Here is a 20,079-nt window from a genome sequence, read left to right as displayed (position 1 = left end):
AGGCCACCAGTCTATTTATAAAGGACAACCTTGCTAGGCCATCAGTCCATATGATGCAGAACCAAGGGACCTTGCGGCGGGTCTAGAGGCAACTTCAACCCAGAATGCAGCTATGATCACACAGTATATAAGGACTCCAAGTAACTGGCATCTTTTTTCCAAAACCGAATCATCCCCACTAAATGGGTGAAGCACCTTCATCAATCGAAGATGATCGAGCTGTTAAAGTTCACCTAAGTCTTTTTTTTTGGTTTTGTAAATAGAGAAAAATATCAGGCTGCTCATATTCTGACTAAGCATGTAAAGCTAGAGTAACTGCTCACTTTGACTCTAGCCGAACCTCTCATGTAATCTTTAACTATCAATGGTATGAAGCTGTCTCATTATTTAAAAAAAAAAAAAGAAAATCTAAATGAAGTGAATTAAAATTTAAATATGGCTTTCCATCTTTACATAAATTAATAGATATGGCTATGATCATAAAAACCTTGAAATGACAACTTCAAAGACCATACCAGGATTGGACTAAAAAGTAGGTATACCACTGTAGTGTTCTGTGCTTGCTTGGCATGCATACTCTTTACGCTGATTGAGAGCTTTCACGTTCCTTGCGACGGCGTTCTCTCTGATATAACATGTATGTTCAATAAAAAATAAATAAATAAATAAATAAAACAAGCAGAACAACTAATAAATAAAAATGAAATAATGAAGAACGATCGTGTTATCAGAATTAAATATACAGCTTTCATATTTAATGATCATTGACAAGGTATAAATTTCCAGAGTTTAGAATCATATTATGCATAGCCTCCCAATAAATGAATCATCTATTCATATAGTCACATATTTTGCATGAAAGCGAGTCTGATAGTGTGTAAGAGATAATGCGAAATTTTGGCCCAATAAAAAAATGACAGGCCTCCAATTGTGAAGCTGCAGATAAAATAGTGAGGAACCCAAAGAAATAAGAATGTAATCAGATGGTTAGAAACTTGTCAAGTCAAATCTTGGTTTGAAGATGTAGTTATGATCTATAAATTCTTGGTCCCATTTCCTTCCATGAGCACCAGGCATACTCTACCTTTGAAAAACCATCCTTAGGGTCTGCCTACCAGGTATTTCAGGACTCTGGTATTTGCTTACATAAATGAAGAATGGTAATAAAACTCTTAGTAGAAATCATGACTAAGTACTTGTGATGCAACATGCAGTTCTTGTCAAAAGTGAGACTTGGAATTGATTTTAAGATCCTTGTTTTAGACTTTCTAGAACATATAAATAAAAGAAGATCATTTCTTTCCACAAACTGGACACAAGTGCATCATACACCAGTATACCACACATTTGGAACATAGTGCCGGTCCAGGTGGGTTCTCATGCAATGTTCAAGAAGATAGGTATAAAGTGCACTTTCAGCCAGTGGAAAAGATGAAAAAAAAATCAATTATCTTGCTACTCTCTACATATGATATTGGAAGTTCGTTAATGGCATTCTGTGAACTGGTCCTGTTTAAGTGTTGAAAAACAACAAAAAATTTAAAAAAAAAAAAAAACAAAACAAAACAAAACTTTCAAATACCATTCTCATGGGACAAAGTTAAACAGTCTATGGCTTGATCTTTCCATCTGTAAATAGATTCTATTTGAGAAACATAAAAAAGAAAGCAATAAAAGCATTCACCTAGATCCTGGGACAGTCAAACAATGCCATTCTCATGCAAATCCTTGACCCCAAGGAAAGTTGGGAACAGTGAATTAGATTATCAAGCTCAAATTCATCATTGATTTTGGCTGGAGTCAGAAGGATTAGCAAATTTGGTTAATCTTAATATTTGTTCAGAAAACTATTCCCTATTTTGGTATCACTTGCAATTCACTTTTGACACCATTTGTATCAGGTATTGTCAAAATGTACTATTTTAAAAAAGAAGTATCCTTAAATGTTAATTATATACTATTATTAAAAGAAGATGGGCAATTTTGCCTTCTCAGTAATGGCTCAGTAATGGTATGCCCATTTGTGCAAAAGATGGTCACCCAAATCTTTAGCCTGGGGACAAACTTAAACAAAGCATGAATAACCATCATAATTAAGATGGTACTAAAATTAAATGAAGGTTAAAAGCATACCCTCTTTTCCCAATATGGATAGAAGCAGATGAAATCATATACTTGGGAGTAATGGTTAACAAACTTAAACACAAGCATGAATAACTATCATAATTATGATGGTACTAAAAGTAAATAAAGACTAAAAGAATACCCTCCTTTCCCAATATGGATGGAAGCAGACGAAATCATACACTGGAGTAATGGTTGACACCAAGATCACATTGACCCCCATAAACACCAAGAGTGATGCCATAGGACGTGTTCTGTGTGGCATCTTTCTTTAATCTCAATGCTCTATCCTGGGATAATTAACCCAAGCATGAGGAACTAATCCATGTTTCAAAAGTATACAGTGAGAATGAACATGTCCAAGAATTACAATAACAAATAATAACAACAGCAATAACATTAATAGCAATAAGGATAACCCTACAAAGCTGTAAGTAACATATTTTTAGATGTTGCATAATGATGCAGAAATGGAAAGTGGAAAAAAACCATGGAGAAAGAAATCAGTTTATCCCAATTCCTTATAGAGTGATAATTTCATATTTTTGGTGATTACAAATTTGATATTTTTGAATTTTTAATTTCCAGTTTCTTTAGAAATAGCATTAAAAAGGCCATCACCCAATGTTGGTCCCAGCTATTTGGGGTCTTGGGAGGGGTCAACTGAATACAAACCTAACCTTTGGCATTTTTTGGCACAAAGTGATCACTCACAGACACAAACCCACATTTCACATTTATCAGCCTGAGATTTTAGTCATTTTACCATTACACCAAGCAATGGCCCATTTTCTTTAAAACAGGGTTAATTGTCTTAAAGTGTAATATTAGAGAAGTTTTAGAATGTGGGAAACTTGAAATCGCAATAATGTCATTTTTCCTTCAGATTATTTTTCAAGGATCCTTATTTGAGTGTCTTGGTGTAACGGTAAAACCTAGGGCTGATAAGCATGGGAATGTGTGTTCAAGTCTTGAGTAGCCACTTTGCACAAAAGAAATGTCAAAAGTTGGTCTATATCCAGTCAACCCCTTCCAAGACCCCAAATAGCTGGGACCAACATTTGATAATGTCCTTTTTCTCTAAAGGTTATACCCATAGTTTCATCCTAGTCCTAAAGAAATTAGGAGTTGCATCTGGCCAGCTCTTGAATTTAAATTGGAGTTTGTAAAAGGGAAATCTGAGTCCTTATGCCAAGTTTATAAATAGTGCCATTGTAATTGGAAATGTCTCCCGTTTCTCCACTGCAATCAAGGAGATGTAGAATCAATAAATAAAGTTATTGTAAAACCACCGATGAACATTTCTCCAATAGACCATCCAGTGAGTTCAAAGGCGCACCTAGGTGCCTAGATGAGGCGCATTAAGGCATGTGCCTTTGCACCTCTCCTAGGCCCAAGATGCAGCATTTTCAAAATGTGTGTGACTGCTGCACTTAGTACGCCTTGCGCTTTAGCCCAGGCGTGCGCCTCAAACACCCGGCACCAGGGTGGATGAGAACCCCTTATTTGCTAATGTTGTTCATTCATTCATGCTAATAAAATATCTTCTTAAAAGGCAATTAAAATTATAAAATCTTTTTCTGTGTGCAAGGATCAACAATTTAAGACCCTAACATGGACTTGTTTGGGCTTGCCTCGAGGGGCTTGGTACAAACTACAAATGCAACTCATAGAATCAGGGATGGAAGAAGTTTTACATCACATTAGCTATTTGAAGTAATGTAATTGAGGAAAAAAAGAGATTGTGGGTTTTACATGCTTGAAAATGTTTTATATGTTTGATTTTATTTTTAAATGTTTATTTGAATACGTTTTGCATATTATGTTTATGTTTTTTTTTTTTGAGAGAAGGTATGGTATCATTGTATTAGTATGAACAAAAAATGTACAGCAAGAAGATGTACTAAGGAAACAAGAAAAAACTGTTCCCTCTAACCTTGATCCCCACCCTGCTTTACAAAAAGAGTATCCTATACAAAAAAAAAAAAGGATTCAAAACCTACACCCTTAAACAACCTATGACAGACAACCATGAGAATATCTTCCCTACGATTTTCTGAAAAATGGAATCAGCAGAACTTATCTTGCTCTTGAAGACTCGTGTATTTCTTTCTTGCCAAAGGCACCAGAATACCACCGTTGGGGTTATATTTCAGATTAATTTTCCGTTTTTACTCAGTCCTTCCACCCTCCAACCCTTTAGAAAGTCATCTACATCCTGAGCAGCAGCTTTGTACTTCAAACAAGTGTGAAATTCTGCTAGATCTCAGAGTAACTGCAGTGCAGTAAAAGGTGATCCACTGTTTCCAGTTGTCCTTCGCAAAGAACACAGCTAGCTGAATCCAGTACAGCACCTTTCCAAGTAAGGTTGTCCCTTGTAAGTGTTCTGTTGAGATAGGCTGTCCAGACAAAAAAAAAAAAAGATATTTTTTAAGGTACATTTTTACAAGAGATGATGTGAGTAGGGACTGAATGTCCTAATGCATTGTACAAGGCCTTGTAAAAAGATTTAATTATGAATCTTCCAGTCTTCTCCCACTTCCAGATACTACTGTCAGACCTGGCAAACTCCACCTGTGTACTATATAGGAGCTGCAAAGTTCCATCCATTCATCCACTTCCCAATTTTTTGGTTCCTCCTGAACTGTGGGGTTCAGACCAAGCTACCATCTTGAATTTGCAAGCTTTCAGCAACCTTGACTTCTTTGTCTACTGCCACTTCAAACAAAGGAGGGAATCTCTCATACAAGGGCCTCTCCCCATACCAAACATCCTTCCAAAATTTCACCCTCCCCATTTCCTATTTTGAACTTCACACCTTTTGCAAACAAGTTGTAGGCCTTTTCAATTCCTTTTCAAACCGAACACCCGTAGGACTGATTTGAAGCTCCTAGATCCCATCCAAAATTTCTATCTCCATATTTGGCCTGCACAACCCTTTTCCAAAGCCCTCTTTGGCACTCCCCAAATGTCTGAAACCACTTCCCTAATCCCTAGCAAGGAAATACTGATGTTTTTCACCCTTCTAACCCCCAACCCCCCTTTAGATATGGACTGACAAACCTTGTTACAATTAACCAAGTGGTACTTCTCTTTCCAGGCTCTCCAAAGGAAATCTCTCATCTTCTTTTCAATGATGGCTGTCATTCCTACCAAGATTGAGTACAAAGATAAAAGATACATGGTGAGGGAGGATAACACACTTTTCACCGGGGTAACTTTGCCTCCATAAGAAAGATATTTGGCTTTCCAGAAGGCCTATTTCTTTCTAAGTCTTTCTACAATTGGCTCCCAAATTGTTTTGGATACATTTTGCACCCAGGAGCATTCTCACATTTCTGCCAAACGAGCCAGCTCCTGCAGCCACTAACTCACTTTTGCTTATGTTGATTTTCAGCCCCGAAATTACTTCAAACCATTTCAGCACAGACATTACAAAATATAACTGCTCTTGTGATGCATCATAGAAGATAAGTGTCATCAGCATATTGCAGTAAATTAACCTCCACCCTCTCATTACCTACTGTTAAACCTTCTAAAAATTCCCCCAAGCCAACCCTTTTCACCAATCTGTTGAGAGCTTCCATCACACAAATAAACAAGAAAGGAATAATGGGTCCCCTTGTCTAATCCCCTTCAAACTTTTAAAGTATCCATTAGCTCTTCCATTTACCAGAACCGAAAACGACGGGGTACTAACACATACCTTCATCCAATTTCAAACATTTAGATCCAAAATTCATCCTTCTAAGCCTGTAGTCCAGGAAACTCCAATTCACATGATCAATATGCCTTCTACAAATCTACTTTGCAAAGCAGCCCACCCCTTCCACTTCTCAGCCTTCAGTCAATTAATTCATTTGCTACTAAGACCCCCATCCACCATCAACCTTCCTCCCACAAAAGCCCCTAGGCACTCCAAGATAATGCACCCCATAACTAGCTTAATCCTTCTTGCTAAAGAAAAGTACACATTCTGTTTTGATATAAAATCTATGAAAGAGAGAAAGAAAGAAAGAAAATAAAAGGTTTGTGCAGAGAAAAAAAGAGAGAAGTTGAAGAGAATGGGGAGAAGCCAAAATTAGGTCTGGCCGCCCCTTTCATTAGCTCATATACTCATAAGTAAAACTGAGTACAAAGACAAGTATGCCCTTAGTAAGTCAGTTTCATGTAAAAGTAAGTAAACACTCTTAATTTAAACATAAACTAATGGACCTTGGGCCCAATAACTCTTTAACTATGTTTTGTAAATAAAAACAAATGTCATCATCCCAAAACCAACACTCCCCCTCAAGTTGGGAATAAATGTCACACATTCCCAACTAGTGAAGATCATGCTCCAGTTTGTTTCTTGCAACAACTTTTGTAAGAACATCAGCAAGTTGCAAGTCAGATGCAACATATGGTAAGCACACTTCTCCGGATGTCACCCTTTCCCTTATAAAGTGTCTATCCACTTCTATATGCTCCGTCCTATCATGCTGAATTGGGTTGTTGGCAATGTTAATTGTTGCTTGATTGTCACAATATAGCATCATAGGTTCTTCGGCCTTAACTCCAATCTCCCCTAACACGAATCAGACTCAAAGGGGATTTGAAACACAATGTACCATGGCTCTGTATTCAGCTTCTGCACTTGACCTTGCTACAACTAATTGTTTCTTACTCTCCCATAAAACTAGATTACCTCCAACAAGAGTGCAAACCCCTAATGTAGATCTCCTGTCATCATAGGACATAGACACCTTGCCCAATCAGCATTTGTGTAAGCCTCTAACTTCAAATGTCCATGGTCAGCAAACAATATGCCACTACCTAATGTAGAACTCCTGTCATCCTAGGAGCATAACTGTTAGACTCATAATAGTCTTCGGAGTCGATCTGTTAGACTCAATAATCCTAATAGGACTTGTTAGCGTAGAGGTATTTTTGTCTTTATACCTAGATTAATGTTGTTGATCTGTAATGTTGTGTTAGAACCAGTGCTCCTAACTTAAATAAGGGCACATGTCTTTTCAGTTAATTTTAATAATATAAATACTACCTGGCCGACTAGGAGATGTCATGTTGAGTCTTCCAATTCGAACCAGAATTTCTCCCTTCTCTCTTTCTCTCTTTCTTCCACCTTTCTCTTTCTACATAACTGATCTCAGACAGACAGAACTCTAAAGCAGAACCAAATCATAACATGGTATCAGAGCAACTTGAATCTGCCTAGATTTCTGCTTGCCTAGGTTTCTATTCTTTGCACACCCTATCTAGGGTTTTTTCCTTTTTTTCTGCATTCGATTGGAGATAAGGGAAAGGGCTGAAAAGGAGTGATCGCCCTCTTCCCTTGGAGGTTTCTATGCCTCTAGTCAGGTTGTATGTGGTCGGTTGCTGTGGTTTCTGAGATCGCCCTCTCCTAGTAGAGGAAGAATAGAGGGCTGAACTGTGTGTGCAATGGCTGTTGTGTGTGGACTGATTTCCTGCTCGTATGGTTGTTACTTCAGTGATAAGGTAAGAGATCTCAGTGCATGATATCTGTTATGGATTAAATAGGAAGTGTGTTTCAGACCATATGCTAGGGTTTCGGACAGTAATGTGCTAGGGTTTATGCTGGTTTCTTTGTGCATTTTGAAGGAAGAGATATGACCATATAGTGGTGAGATTTCAAGTAGTTGTAGGAGTAGGGTTTGTGGTGTAAAGAGCACACTTTTCAGCAACAATAAGTGCTGAAATCAGAATGACAGTGTGATCTAGGTTTGTGGTGTAAAGAGCACACATTTCAGCAACAACAAGTGCTGCAATCAGTGTGACAGGTGTGACCTAGTGGTGTGCAGTGTGCAGATCTCAGTGGTAATAGAATTTAGCAAGTGTGCAGAATCGGTGATAACATAAACCTAGTGTGATGGTGCCTACAGACTACCTGAATGTTCATATGACCTCCATTAAAAATAGAGAGAATTATGTGCCTTGGGCTAAATCCGTCGAAGTCTTTCTGAAGGCAAAAAAGAAGGTAAAACACATAAAAGAGGAGAAACCCTCCTCTAACTCTCACGAGTATGAAGACTGGGAGCAAGAGGATGCTCAGATCATCACATGGTTGTGGAATAGTATGGAACCCAGGATTAGTGTGAACTTCATGTTTCTTGATACTGCCAAAGATGTGTGGGACCATGCGAAGAAATTGCATTCGGGGCAGGACAATACAACCAGAGTTTATCAGCTGTATCAAGAGTACTTTAACCTGCAACAGGACAATCAGAGTCTTGAGGAGTACTATGCCAACATGAGAAACATACGTAATGAGTTGAATGTCTATCATCCTCTCACTTCTGATGTCAAGATTCAGCAACAACAGAGAGAACAGCTTGATGTGACTAGATTTTTGGTGGGACTAAAGTCTGAATATGAACCAGTACGGGCTCAGATATTAGGAGGATCAGCTCTTCCCTCCATAGAAGAGGTATTTGCTCGACTCCAGAGGATTTCTATCGGATCTACTAAGAACTCTAATATCTCAGATAGATCTGCCTTTGCTGTATCGAGAGGCCGTGGTGCTAGAGGTGGAGCTAGGGGAGCTCAGTCTAGTCGTGGTGGTGGTGGTTCTGCGTATGGCCGAAGTGGCAATGGTGGGCCTACTCATAATCGTGGTGGTGGTCGTATTGGGGGCAGAGATTCAAGGGGAGCCCGTGGTAGAGGACGTGGCTCAGGCCCGAGGAAATGCACTCATTGTGGTATGGATGGACATACCATCAACTAATGTTATGATCTACATGGTCCACCCTCAACCTGGGCCAATCATGTCGCGACCGGTGACTCAAGTTCCAGCTTTAGACAGGAGAATCATTCATCTGATCAGATGCCTCCTACATCCACAGATGGTCCCATGAAGGAGATGGTGAGTGTTCCACGTGATGAATATCAGAGGTTTATCCAATCATAGCAGAACACGGCGACTTTAGCTCACTCAGGTATGGCTTGTCTGGCATCCACACCCAATCCCTGGATCATTGACTCTGGAGCCTCCGATCACATGACTGGAACTCCATGTGTGTTTTCCTCCTTATCTCATTGCTCAATATCACAATCTGTCACCCTTGCTAATGGTTCCACATCCTCAATTTGTGGTGTTGGTAATGTTGACCTAGATCTTGTATCTCTCTCCTCGGTTTTGTATGTTCCTAAATTGCCTTTTAATCTTATGTCTGTAAGCTGACCAAATCACTTAACTGCTCCATTACCTTTTATCCTTCTATGTGTGTTTTTCAGGATCTCAAAACGGGGATGAAGATTGGTGGAGGGCATGAAGCAGGTGGACTGTATTATCTTGACGGTGGTGGTGGTAGAACTTCAACAGCTCTCCAGTCATCCCTTTCTCCTCTCTAGTGGCACTGCCGATTTGGTCATCCGTCACTAAAATTCTTGAAGTCCTTGGTTCCGTCCTTGAGTCAGCTTTCTGTTTTGGATTGTGAGTCGTGTCAATTTGGGAAACACCATCGTGTTCCCTTTAATTCTAGGGTTGATAACCGTGTGTCGAGTCCTTTTCTTTAGTTCATTCAGATGTTTGGGGTCCCTATAAAGTGATGTCATATAATGGATACAGATATTTTGTCATTTTTGTGGATGATTTTTCAAGGATGGCGTGGCTCTATTTAATGAAAGAAGAAGTGAATTGTTTACCATTTTTCATAAATTTTATGCTGAGACTCGTAACCAATTTGGTACTCACATCAAAGTTTTCCGTTCTAATAATGGCCGCGAATATTTATCCTCATCATTTTAGGATTACCTGGACCAACATGGCATTATACATCAGACCTCGTGTACCTACACCCCACAACAAAATGGGGTGACTGAGAGAAAGAATCGCCATCTCCTTGAAACAACAAGATCCCTCATGCATCACATGCATGTTCCCAAACCTTTTTGGAATGATGCAGTGCTTACCTCTTGCTTTCTGATTAATCAGATGCCCACGTTCATCCTTGATGGTCAATCTCCATTTCAGGTCCTGTTTCCCACTTTGTCTCCGTTTCCTCTTATGCCAAGAGTTTTTGGGTGTGTCTGCTTCGTCCATAATCTAGGTCCGGGAAATGACAAGTTCGATGCCCGTTCTCTCAAGTGCATCTTCCTTGGCTACTCTCGGACCCAAAAAGGGTATAGGTGTTACCATCCTGGTTCTCGACGGTCCTTTGTGTGTGTTGATGTCACCTTCTTTAAGTCTACTCCGTTCTTTTTGGGGTCCGGTGATTCTTCTTCCTCCTCATCACCTCCTCCTCTTCCACTTCCCGTTGTCGACCCTCCTTTCTTTGTTCCGGCCGTGACCAAACCCTTGCCTCCGGTGCCACCACCTATCCGTCATGTGTAAACACATCGCCCACGCGCACCAGCTACTACTCCTCCGGCTACATCTCCGTCGACGGATCCGGCACCAGACCCGCACTCAGCATCTGAGCTTGATCTACCCATTGCTTTGCGGAAAGGTAAACGTACTTGCACCCTTCATCCCATTTCTAGTTATGTTTCTCTTACTCACCTTTCCGCTTCCCATCGCCAGTTTGTCACCCTGTTATCATCAGTTGTTGTCCCTAAGGATGTCCTGGAAGCCCTTGCCTCTCCAGGGTGGTGCCGAGCCATGGAAGAACTCTCAGCCCTTCATCATAATCATACTTGGGGCCTCACTGCTCTTCCTCCTGGGAAGCAAGTTGTTGGTTGTAAATGGGTTTATACGGTTAAGTATCTGCCTAATGGTAGTGTTGAACGCCTGAAAGCGCGGTTGGTTGCTAAAGGGTACTCCCGAACCTATGGTATTGACTACACAGAGACCTTCTCACCGGTTGCTAAGATAGGGTCAGTTCGTGTTGTGATCTCTCTTGCAGCCATGTATGAGTGGCCACTATATCAGCTTGATATCAAGAATGCCTTTTTGCATGGTGACTTACTCGAGGAGGTCTACATGGAGCAACCTCTAGGGTTTGTTGCTCAGGGGGAGGAAGGTAAGGTGTGCAGACTAAGGAAGGCTATATATGGGCTTAAACAGTCTCCTCGAGCATAGTTTGGTAGGTTCAGTGAGGTGGTAAAGAAGTTTGGTATGAAACAGTGCAAAGTTGACCATTTTATATTTAGTCATGACTCTCCAAAAGGAAAAATACTGTTGGTGGTGTATGTAGATGATATCGTTATTACTAGGAATGATAACATGGGTATTGACAAGCTGAAGACTGATCTGCAGGATCATTTTCAGACCAAGGATCTTGGTAAGCTGAAATATTTCTTGGGGATAGAAGTAATGAGATCCAAGTATGGTATTAACCTGTGCCAGAGAAAATATGTGCTTGATTTGCTGGAGGAAACAGGCTTGTTGGGTGCTAAACCAGCTGAGACACCCATGGACACAAATACCAAACTAAGCAGTGATATGGGTGAAGTGTTTGAAGACCCTGGCAGATACCAATGACTTGTGGGTAAACTGAACTACCTAACCATTACCAGACCAGACATCTCTTTTGCGGTTAGTGTGGTAAGTCAGTTCATGCAGAAACCTCTGATTCCTCATTGGAATGCAATTCTGAGAATTATGAGGTATCTAAAAGGGGGTCCGGGTCGCGGTCTGATATACAAGAGTGGTGGAAAACTTGAAATAGAAGGGTATTCTGATGCTGACTGGGCTGGTTCTATGTCTGATAGGCGGTCTACTACAGGCTATTGCACGTTTCTGGGAGGTAACCTGGTGACATGGAAAAGTAAGAAGCAGACGGTTGTGGCAAGAAGCAGTGCAGAAGCAGAATATAGGGCTATGGCGCACACCGCTTGTGAATTAGTGTGGCTAAGGAACCTTCTACAGGAAGTAGGGTACAACATCAACACTCCAATGAAGCTCTATTGTGATAATCAGGCTGTAGTTCATATCTCCTCTAATCCAGTGTTTCATGAAAGAACCAAGCACATTGAGGTTGACTGTCACTTTGTGAGGGAGAAGGTGCTGAATGGAGAGTTAGACACTACACATGTTAATACAGGAAATCAGTGGGCTGACTTATTTACAAAAGGCTTGAGTCGGGGAAGAGTGGACTACATATGTAACAAGCTGGAAGTATATGATATATACTCACCAGCTTGAGGGGGAGTGTTAGAGTAGGGGTATTTCTGTCTTTATACCCAGATTAATGTTGTTGATCTGTAATGTTGTGTTGGAACCAGTGCTCCTAACTTAAATAAGGGCACATATGTCTTTTCAATTAATTTTAATAATATAAATACTACTTGGCCGACTGGGAGATGTCATGTTGAGTCTTCCGGTTCGAACCAGAATTTCTCCCTTCTCTCTTTCTCTTTCTTCAACCTTTCTCTTTCTACATAACTGATCTCAGACAGACATAACTCTAAGGCAAAACCAAATCATAACAGGACTCAAACTAAGTTGTCATATCCTATTTCAATTCAAAGAAAGACTCAATAACCCTAATCCCGCTTATGCAATGACTCTGAAATTTTAAATACAAACAAACTATAAATAGACAATCAAAACCTATTATTGAACCCCATAGAAAATTGCAAAATGACAAAAATACCCCTACTGTCCAAAAATACAAAAATACATAAAATATCATAAATTTCCCATTTTGGCTCTACAACTCCTGCATCATTCTCCCCCAATTCAAAAAACTCATCCTCGAGTTTTGAAGAACTTGAGGATAAAAAGTTGATATGCCCCAATTACAAAAGGAGTAGGACTTCCCACAGCTACATGCTTGGTATGTAGAGGCCACAGACAGAAATAGAAAAGGATCTTGAAAGAAATGTATTTTTGAAACACTGTCCTCCATAACCATCTTTATTAAATCATCAATAACATTAGTTTCTTGAACACCTAATTCATCAACCAGCGATTGTGATGAATTTTCGCCTCGCTTATCCAAATTCTCAACTGCAACATTTGGAATTTTTCCTTCAACCTCTAGCTTAGGAATCACCATCTTTATGTATTCTGATATCCTTGGTTTTTCAACAAACTCTAGGACTCCTTTCATTGTTGATGTTGGTGGAACTTGTGCTATGTCAGGTTGTAATTCTTGAATTGGTTCTAGTTGAACTTGAAAGGTAAAGTCACTTACTTCCTTACTAGGATCTACTACAATCAACACATTTGCATCTTGCACCCTGAATTTCTTTAGCTTGCTCCACTTCTATTTCTTCTTGATCATTAACCTCAAACTGATCATGGGTGTTGGGGACTTCAGCAATTTCTGTTTTTTCTTGGCCTGCACCCTTTTGACTTTTAATATTTACAACTACTATAGCTTGAAATTCTTCTTCTTTAGCTTCATCCTCAACTTTAGTTCTAGGATATGCATCAACTTGCAAGGAATCATCTACTTTCTTTTCAACTTTGTACCTTCTTCCCATTGACTTCAAGTTCTTTGTTGTAACCTGTTGTTGCTTCGTTTGCGCTGCTGCTTCTTTTGCTCGAAATTAGTCAACTCCATATATAGATCATCATGGAAGTCTAGTGAGATGTACTTTTCTTGCAAACACATCTTCATCTCTGCTATTACCAAAAAAATATCTTCATCTCTGCCCATGTACTAATTGGATCCTTGCCTCTATCTTTCATTGCTCAAGAGTTCTCCACCATACTTTAGCATGACCCGTCAGCTTCATGCACGCAAATCTAATCCTTTGTTTGTCAAGCATATCATGCCAATCAAAATATTCTTCTAGTTCAGCAACCCAATCAAAGTATGCTTGTGGATCATCATCTCCTTTGAAATCTGGTATTTTCCTTTCTCTTCTAACATGTTTGAAAACCTTGCTCCCGTAGCCAACATTATTAGATCTGTTTTCTTCCACCATCTTCTCAAATAAGTCAATCAAAGACCCTTCATATAGTTCAGAAACCCAATCATCATTGACTCTAGACATGTAAGATTGTCTAGAAGATACCCTAGAAATCGGTCACTTAGTGAGAACATAGTGAATAAACCATTAGCTCTGATACCAAACTGATATAGGACCAGCTCAGTTCTAGTCCTTGGAGAATGTTGAATGGTCTTCTTGATCAGAATTTTATGGCTGTCAATGGTTGTAATGGCTTCTTAAAGGAATAAGAGAGAAAATAGGGAGAGAAAGAAGAGAGAAAATAACTGGAATCACTCACATGGTGCTTAGAATCACTCTAGGGCACGGGAATCACTCACCATACCTAGCATAAGCTGAATAAAACTCAATAAACTCCTTTGCCTTTTGTGTAAAACGTCCATACATATTTATAGATTCTAAACTCATAATAATCCTAGGAGCCAAACTGTTAGACTCATAATAGTCTTTGGAGTCAAAACTGTTACTCAATAATCCTAGTAGGACTCAAACTAAGCTGCCATATCCTGTTTCAATTCAAAGAAGACTCAATAACTCTAATCCTACTTATACAATGACTCAGAATAGTCTTAGGAGTCGAACTGTTAGACTTAATAATCCTAGTAGGACTCAAACTAAGTTGTCATATCCTATTTCAATTCAAAGAAGACTAAATAACTCTAATCCTACTTATGCAATGACTCTGAAATTTTAAACATAAACAAACTATAACTAGACAATCAAAACATATTATTGGACCCCACAGAAAATTGCAAAATGACAAAAACACCCCTACTGTCCAAAAATACAGAAATACATAAAATATCATAAATTTCCAATTTTGACTCTTCAGCTCCTGCATCACTTTGACAGGATTTCTATTCTTCTAGTTATTTTCAGTTGTGATTTGCTTCAAGTAGCTTTAGTATTTATTTTGGTAAGAATTCAAATTTTTAATGTTGCTTCCTTATTAGAAATTTATTTTAAGCATTTAATGGCTCAACAAGTCATTTTTTGAAGGTTTTCAAAGAATTCTAGTCAATTCAGTTCAGCACTCCATCTATAGGTATGAGAGATAAATTTAGAGTCATTAGACCATGGAAATAAGTTTATAACTTTATATAGGATCTATATTGTTTCTATTTGAAAGAGGATTTAATTGATAGAACTAATAAATTCAAGAAATCATTATGAGCTGATTCCTAACAGTTCCCCTAGGCACACGGGTTCTTTAGCATCACTAAATTCTAAGTTAAAATGTCATTAAAAATGTAGATCCCAGCTTATCTGGTGTCCTTTGAGGGGCCATTGCTTGGTTTAATGGCAGAATCTTAGGCTTATTCACCATTGGTAATTGATGACTGTTCCATGATGATGACCGACAATTGCACTATTGCCAGGTTAATCAGCTCAAGCCATCAAAGTTGGTCAAACCGCTCTAGCCATCAAAGGGGATTCTGTTAAAATTATAAAATGGCTAGGGGAGAAGGAGTGAACCTTGGAGATTAGCTCACTATCTGACTTAGGCAAGAGACCTTTTTTTTATCAATAAATATGTATTTTATTAAAATTCAGATTGTAAGCAGTTTATACAACTTGATGATGGGACTGTTGATCCCCTTTAATCACTCTAGTCACCCCTCATTACAGTGTAGCCCAAAATAATTGTTGTCTCAATGCCCCTTGTTTTGCTAATCCATCAACTAGCCCATTTGCACTTCTTCGGGCCCATTTAAATTCAACCTCAACCTCCTTTGCAATCTTCTTCACTTCCCTAATCACATGTTTAAATATGTCCATGGGGTGTGGCTGCTATTTGTTGCCCATGAAATTACTACTTTTGAGTCCCCTTCCACTTCAACATGTCTGCATCCTAGTTGTTTGGCTAACTTTAACCCTTGTAGAAATGCCAATAGTTCAGCCTTCAGTGAGTTTCCTTTGCCAATCGGTCCTAAGAATATACCCAATATCCTCCTTTCGGAGTTTCTTAATACTCCTCCTCTTCCTGATATGCCTGGATTTCCATATGAGCACCCGTCAAAATTCAGCTTTACTTTATTGCCTTCAGGTGGTTTCCACTCCATCCTTACTTTATCTCTTACTCTCGAAGATTGTGCTACTTCGGACCATGTTCTTAGAATATCTGCGACTAAGAAGACTTGAAAACAGTCCAAGAGTTTTACCCAATGGGCTACTTTTACCTTGATATACTATCAACCACTTCCTCTACCTATTCTACTTTTTTCCAAGAAAATTTTGTTGTCCCTCTCTTCCCATATTACCCAACAAATTTCTGCCTTTGTTGCTTTCCACATTACCATCCCTCTTTTCTTTCTTTGTCTCAAGAAATCATGATTGAAGAGTCCTACCACATCTTGAGGGGGAGCCCACCTACAACCAAAGAGAGTGCAAAAGAATTCCCAAATTCAATGCACAAAAGAACAGGATATCATTAAATGAGAAAGGGCCTCACCACTTTCCTTGCACAATGAACGCACATGAGGAGAAAGGCACATATATGGCCTTCTTTTCTGCAGCATATCACAAGTGTTTACCTTACCAAGGAATGCTTCCCAACAAAAAGCTTGGATCTTCGGGGGAATAGGCTTGCACCAGATTTCTTTTACAGGGAAAGTCCCATCTAGAGGGTTGGGGGAAGCAAGTACTTTGATGAAAGAATAGCAAGAAAAGAGGCCGCCTGGAGAGCCTACCCAGATTCTAGAGTCTTCCAACAAAGGGTCCAGGTGGATCTGCCCTAAGAAGTTCAACAAGCGGGCTAAGGATTCACACTCATTCTCCCTTAGTCCCCTTCTAAAGCCCAAATTCCAGTTCACACCAATTGGACACGGTGATCCCAACATGGATATAGCTTCCCCCTTTAGGTTAGAGAGTGCAAAGAGATCAAGGAATTGATCTTTTAGTGGGGTTTCCCCTACCCATAGATCTTCCCAAAACAGAATTCTATTACCTTGTCCCACATCGAACCGGATGGAATTGAGGAAAGTAGGAGTAGATTTCATGATTTGCTTTCCAAGGAGAAGCCGAGGACCTATGAGGGGAAAGTTTTGCATCCCAGCCATTTCCAGCCACCCCATGAATGCTCTCAATCACTTTGTGCCACAACCTGTCACCCTCAAAGGGAAACCTCCAAATCCACTTACCTAGTAGAGTTGTGTTCCTTAAAAGGATGTTCCCAATTCCCAAATCCCCTTGTTCCTTGGGTTTACCAACCTACTCCCACTTAATCAAGTGATCCTTCCCTTCCTATCTTGGGTCCCATAGGAAATCTCTCATATTCTTCTCTAAGCATCTTGCTACCTTAGAAGGGATTCTAAAAGTTGAAAGGAAATAGGTGGGGAGGTTTGCCAAAGTGGCTCTAATCAAGGTTATTCTTCCACCCAAAGAAATGTAATTCCTCTTCCAAAGGGCTAACTTCCTATCAAACCTTTCTAACATTGGTTTCCAGAAACCAACTGGCTTGGGATTTCCTCCTAAGGATAAAACTAGGTAACTAATAGGCCAGCTTCTGATCTCACACCCCAAGATTTCCGTAAATCTTATTAGTTCTCCTTCCTCCAAATTGACCCCTACAATTCCACTTTTGGTCCAATTTATCCTCAGGCATGTCACTCCCACAAAATTATTCAGCAGCACCCTCAAATTTTCCACCAACTCCTCATTGTTTCCTTCACAAAAAAAAAAAAAAAAAAAAAATATGGTGTCATCTGCAAATTGGAGATGGGTAACAATCACTCAATGTCTACCTACCCTCCACCCTCTAATGAGGCCTTGAGCATCAGCTTTTGCCACCATTCTACTTAACACTTTTGCCACTAAGGTAAACAAGAATGGGGATAGGGGATCACCTTGCCTAATTCCTCTCCTGGCCGGGAAGAAATCCTTTGTTGTACCATTGATTAGGATTGAGTAGTGAACTGAACTCAAGCATCCTTCGATCCAAGCCCTCCATCTATCTCCGAATCCGAAATTTTCTAAAACTTTTAGGACATCCCAATTAACCAAGTCATAGGCTTTTTCTAAATCTACCTTACAAACCAACCCCTTTTCTCTACCCTTTCTTCTTTCCCCTACACATTCATTAGCCACCAAGATTTGATCCATAATCTGCCTTCCTTCTACAAAAGCTCCTTGAAAAGGAGAGATGATCAAGGGTAATACCCATTTTAGTCTTGCTGCTAAAACCTTTGACAAAATTTTGTAAACACACCCAATGGGACTTATTGGTCTAAAGTCTTTTAAGGGTTTTAGCCTCCCTCTTCTTTGGAATCAAAGTGATAAATGTGCCATTTTCTCCTAGTAATACCTCCCCTTTGGAGAAAAATTCATTAAAGACTTCCAGGATGTCTGATTTCACCATATCCCAACACTCTTGATAGAAGGCCATGGAGAAGCCATCTGGCCCAGGGACTTTAGATATGTCCATTGAAAAAATAGCTTCCTTGATTTCTTGCAGAGAAAATCTCCTTTCTAGGACACGAGATTGTTCTTCTGACAAAACAACCCTTCCATCTTTGGCAATTCTGGCAACACTCCGTGTGGGCTTGAGAAGAATTCTTTAAAATGATTTACAAAAATCCTTGTAATCACCCGACTTTCTCTTACCACTTGTCCCTCTTCCTCCACACTCAAGATTAAGTTCTTCTTTCTCCTTCCAATTGCAAGAGAGTGAAAAAACTTAGTATTTGGTCCCCCTCTGCTAGCCACCGACACCTTGATTTCTATCTCCAACAAATCTCCTTTCGTACTATCTCTTCAAGTTTTTGCTTTTGATTCCATCTTTCCCCTCTTTCTTCTCAAATGACTCTGAGAGCATCTTTCCTATCTAGCTCCTTAATCCTTTTCACCAAGTTATCTTTTATTTCCTCTACCCTTCCAAAATGGGCTTTATTCCATTCTTTTATTTTTTCTTTTAGCCTCTTCAATTTTCTAAAGAAACCTACCACTTTCAACCTCCCCAAAGGTCTGAGTGCCTCCCACCACTCCTTTAGCCTAGTCTTAAAAGTAGGGTCCTCAATCCACATATTCTCAAATCTGAAAGGAAGGGCCTCCCCCTGGATTTCTTTCTCGATACAAATAGGGCAATGGTCTAAGGTAACTCTAGGAAAACCTCTTGCTATCAAGGATCCCCACATTTCTTTCCACTAAGGAGATAAGAGGAATTTGTCTAGTTTGGAGCAAGTTGGGGGGGATTGAAAGTTTGACTAAGTATAATCCACCTGAAGCAAGGGGGGTCTCTTAATTCCAGAGAGTCTATTAGCCTATTGAACCTCCTCATGCTAGTAGTAAATCCCTAGTTCAGGTTGTTTGATTCCCCCGAATATCTAATGACATTAAAATCACCCCCCACACACCACGGGCCATTCCACAATCCCCTGATGGCACATAGTTCCTCCCAGAAAGCTTCTCTTTCTCTATAAGAATTAGGGCCATCCACATTTGTTAAAACCCATTCTCTTTCGTCCAACTTTCTTTTAATTTTTAGGGAGATTAAATACCGGCCAATCAATTCTTCCACACATTCCATTTCCTCATTCCTCCATATGGTCAAAATTCCCCTTGAAGCTCCCCATGAGGGTGTATATGACCAACTCAAACCCCTAGCTCCCAAAATACTCCTTATCCACCTACTATTCAACTATGATAATTTGGTTTCTTGAATCATGATCAAGTCTGGTTTTTCTTTCCTAAAAATATTCCTGATTAACCTTCTCTTCTTGGCACTTCCTAATCCTCTTACATTCAAACTTATTATTTTTTTTTTATCAATAACACTTTCATTAATTCATCAGTAGAAAATTTACAATTGGAAGACAAACACACTTATCTTCCAAGAGTCACAAAGAACTTCAAGAAAGGAAAGAAGAAAATACAAAGATATAAGGACACTAACGTTACAGCTTAGCCCAAAACAAAGAATCCCTTTCTGCCCCTTGTTTTGCTAAACCGTCAACTAGGGAATTAGCTGATCTCTTAATCCAACATGTCTTAACTTCCATCTCCCGCACCAACCATTTGAATTTCCTCTTCTCATTGTTATACTTCCATAAATCATTTTGATCTTTAGTCAGTCACCCTATCACCACCCTCTGAATC

The 20,079-nt window shown here is 39.5% G+C and overlaps 1 protein-coding gene across 5 annotated transcripts in view; it reads right to left on the bottom strand.

Annotated features, from left to right (window-relative positions):
* Positions 1-301: 301 nt before the first annotated feature.
* The window catches only part of LOC104598331 (uncharacterized), a 36,888-nt gene continuing 17,110 nt past the window's right edge, over positions 302-20,079 (bottom strand). For all 5 annotated transcript variants that reach the window (XR_016078949.1, XM_088892469.1, XM_088892467.1 and 2 more), the window contains 2 exons: positions 2,267-2,414; positions 302-625 (listed from right to left, as the gene is read on the bottom strand). Coding sequence is in view for 4 of the 5 variants with exons in the window: in XM_088892469.1 (XP_088748595.1) it covers positions 581-625; positions 2,267-2,389 (168 nt within the window). In the remaining variant the exon portion in view is untranslated. The remainder of the gene's footprint in view (positions 626-2,266; positions 2,415-20,079) is intronic.

Source organism: Nelumbo nucifera, chromosome 7, assembly GCF_055504915.1.
Source record: "Nelumbo nucifera cultivar China Antique chromosome 7, China Antique-T2T, whole genome shotgun sequence".
Taxonomy (NCBI): Eukaryota; Viridiplantae; Streptophyta; class Magnoliopsida; order Proteales; family Nelumbonaceae; genus Nelumbo; species Nelumbo nucifera.
The sequence above is the reverse complement of the archived record's forward strand: the minus strand, read 5'-3'. Positions and strand labels throughout refer to the sequence as shown.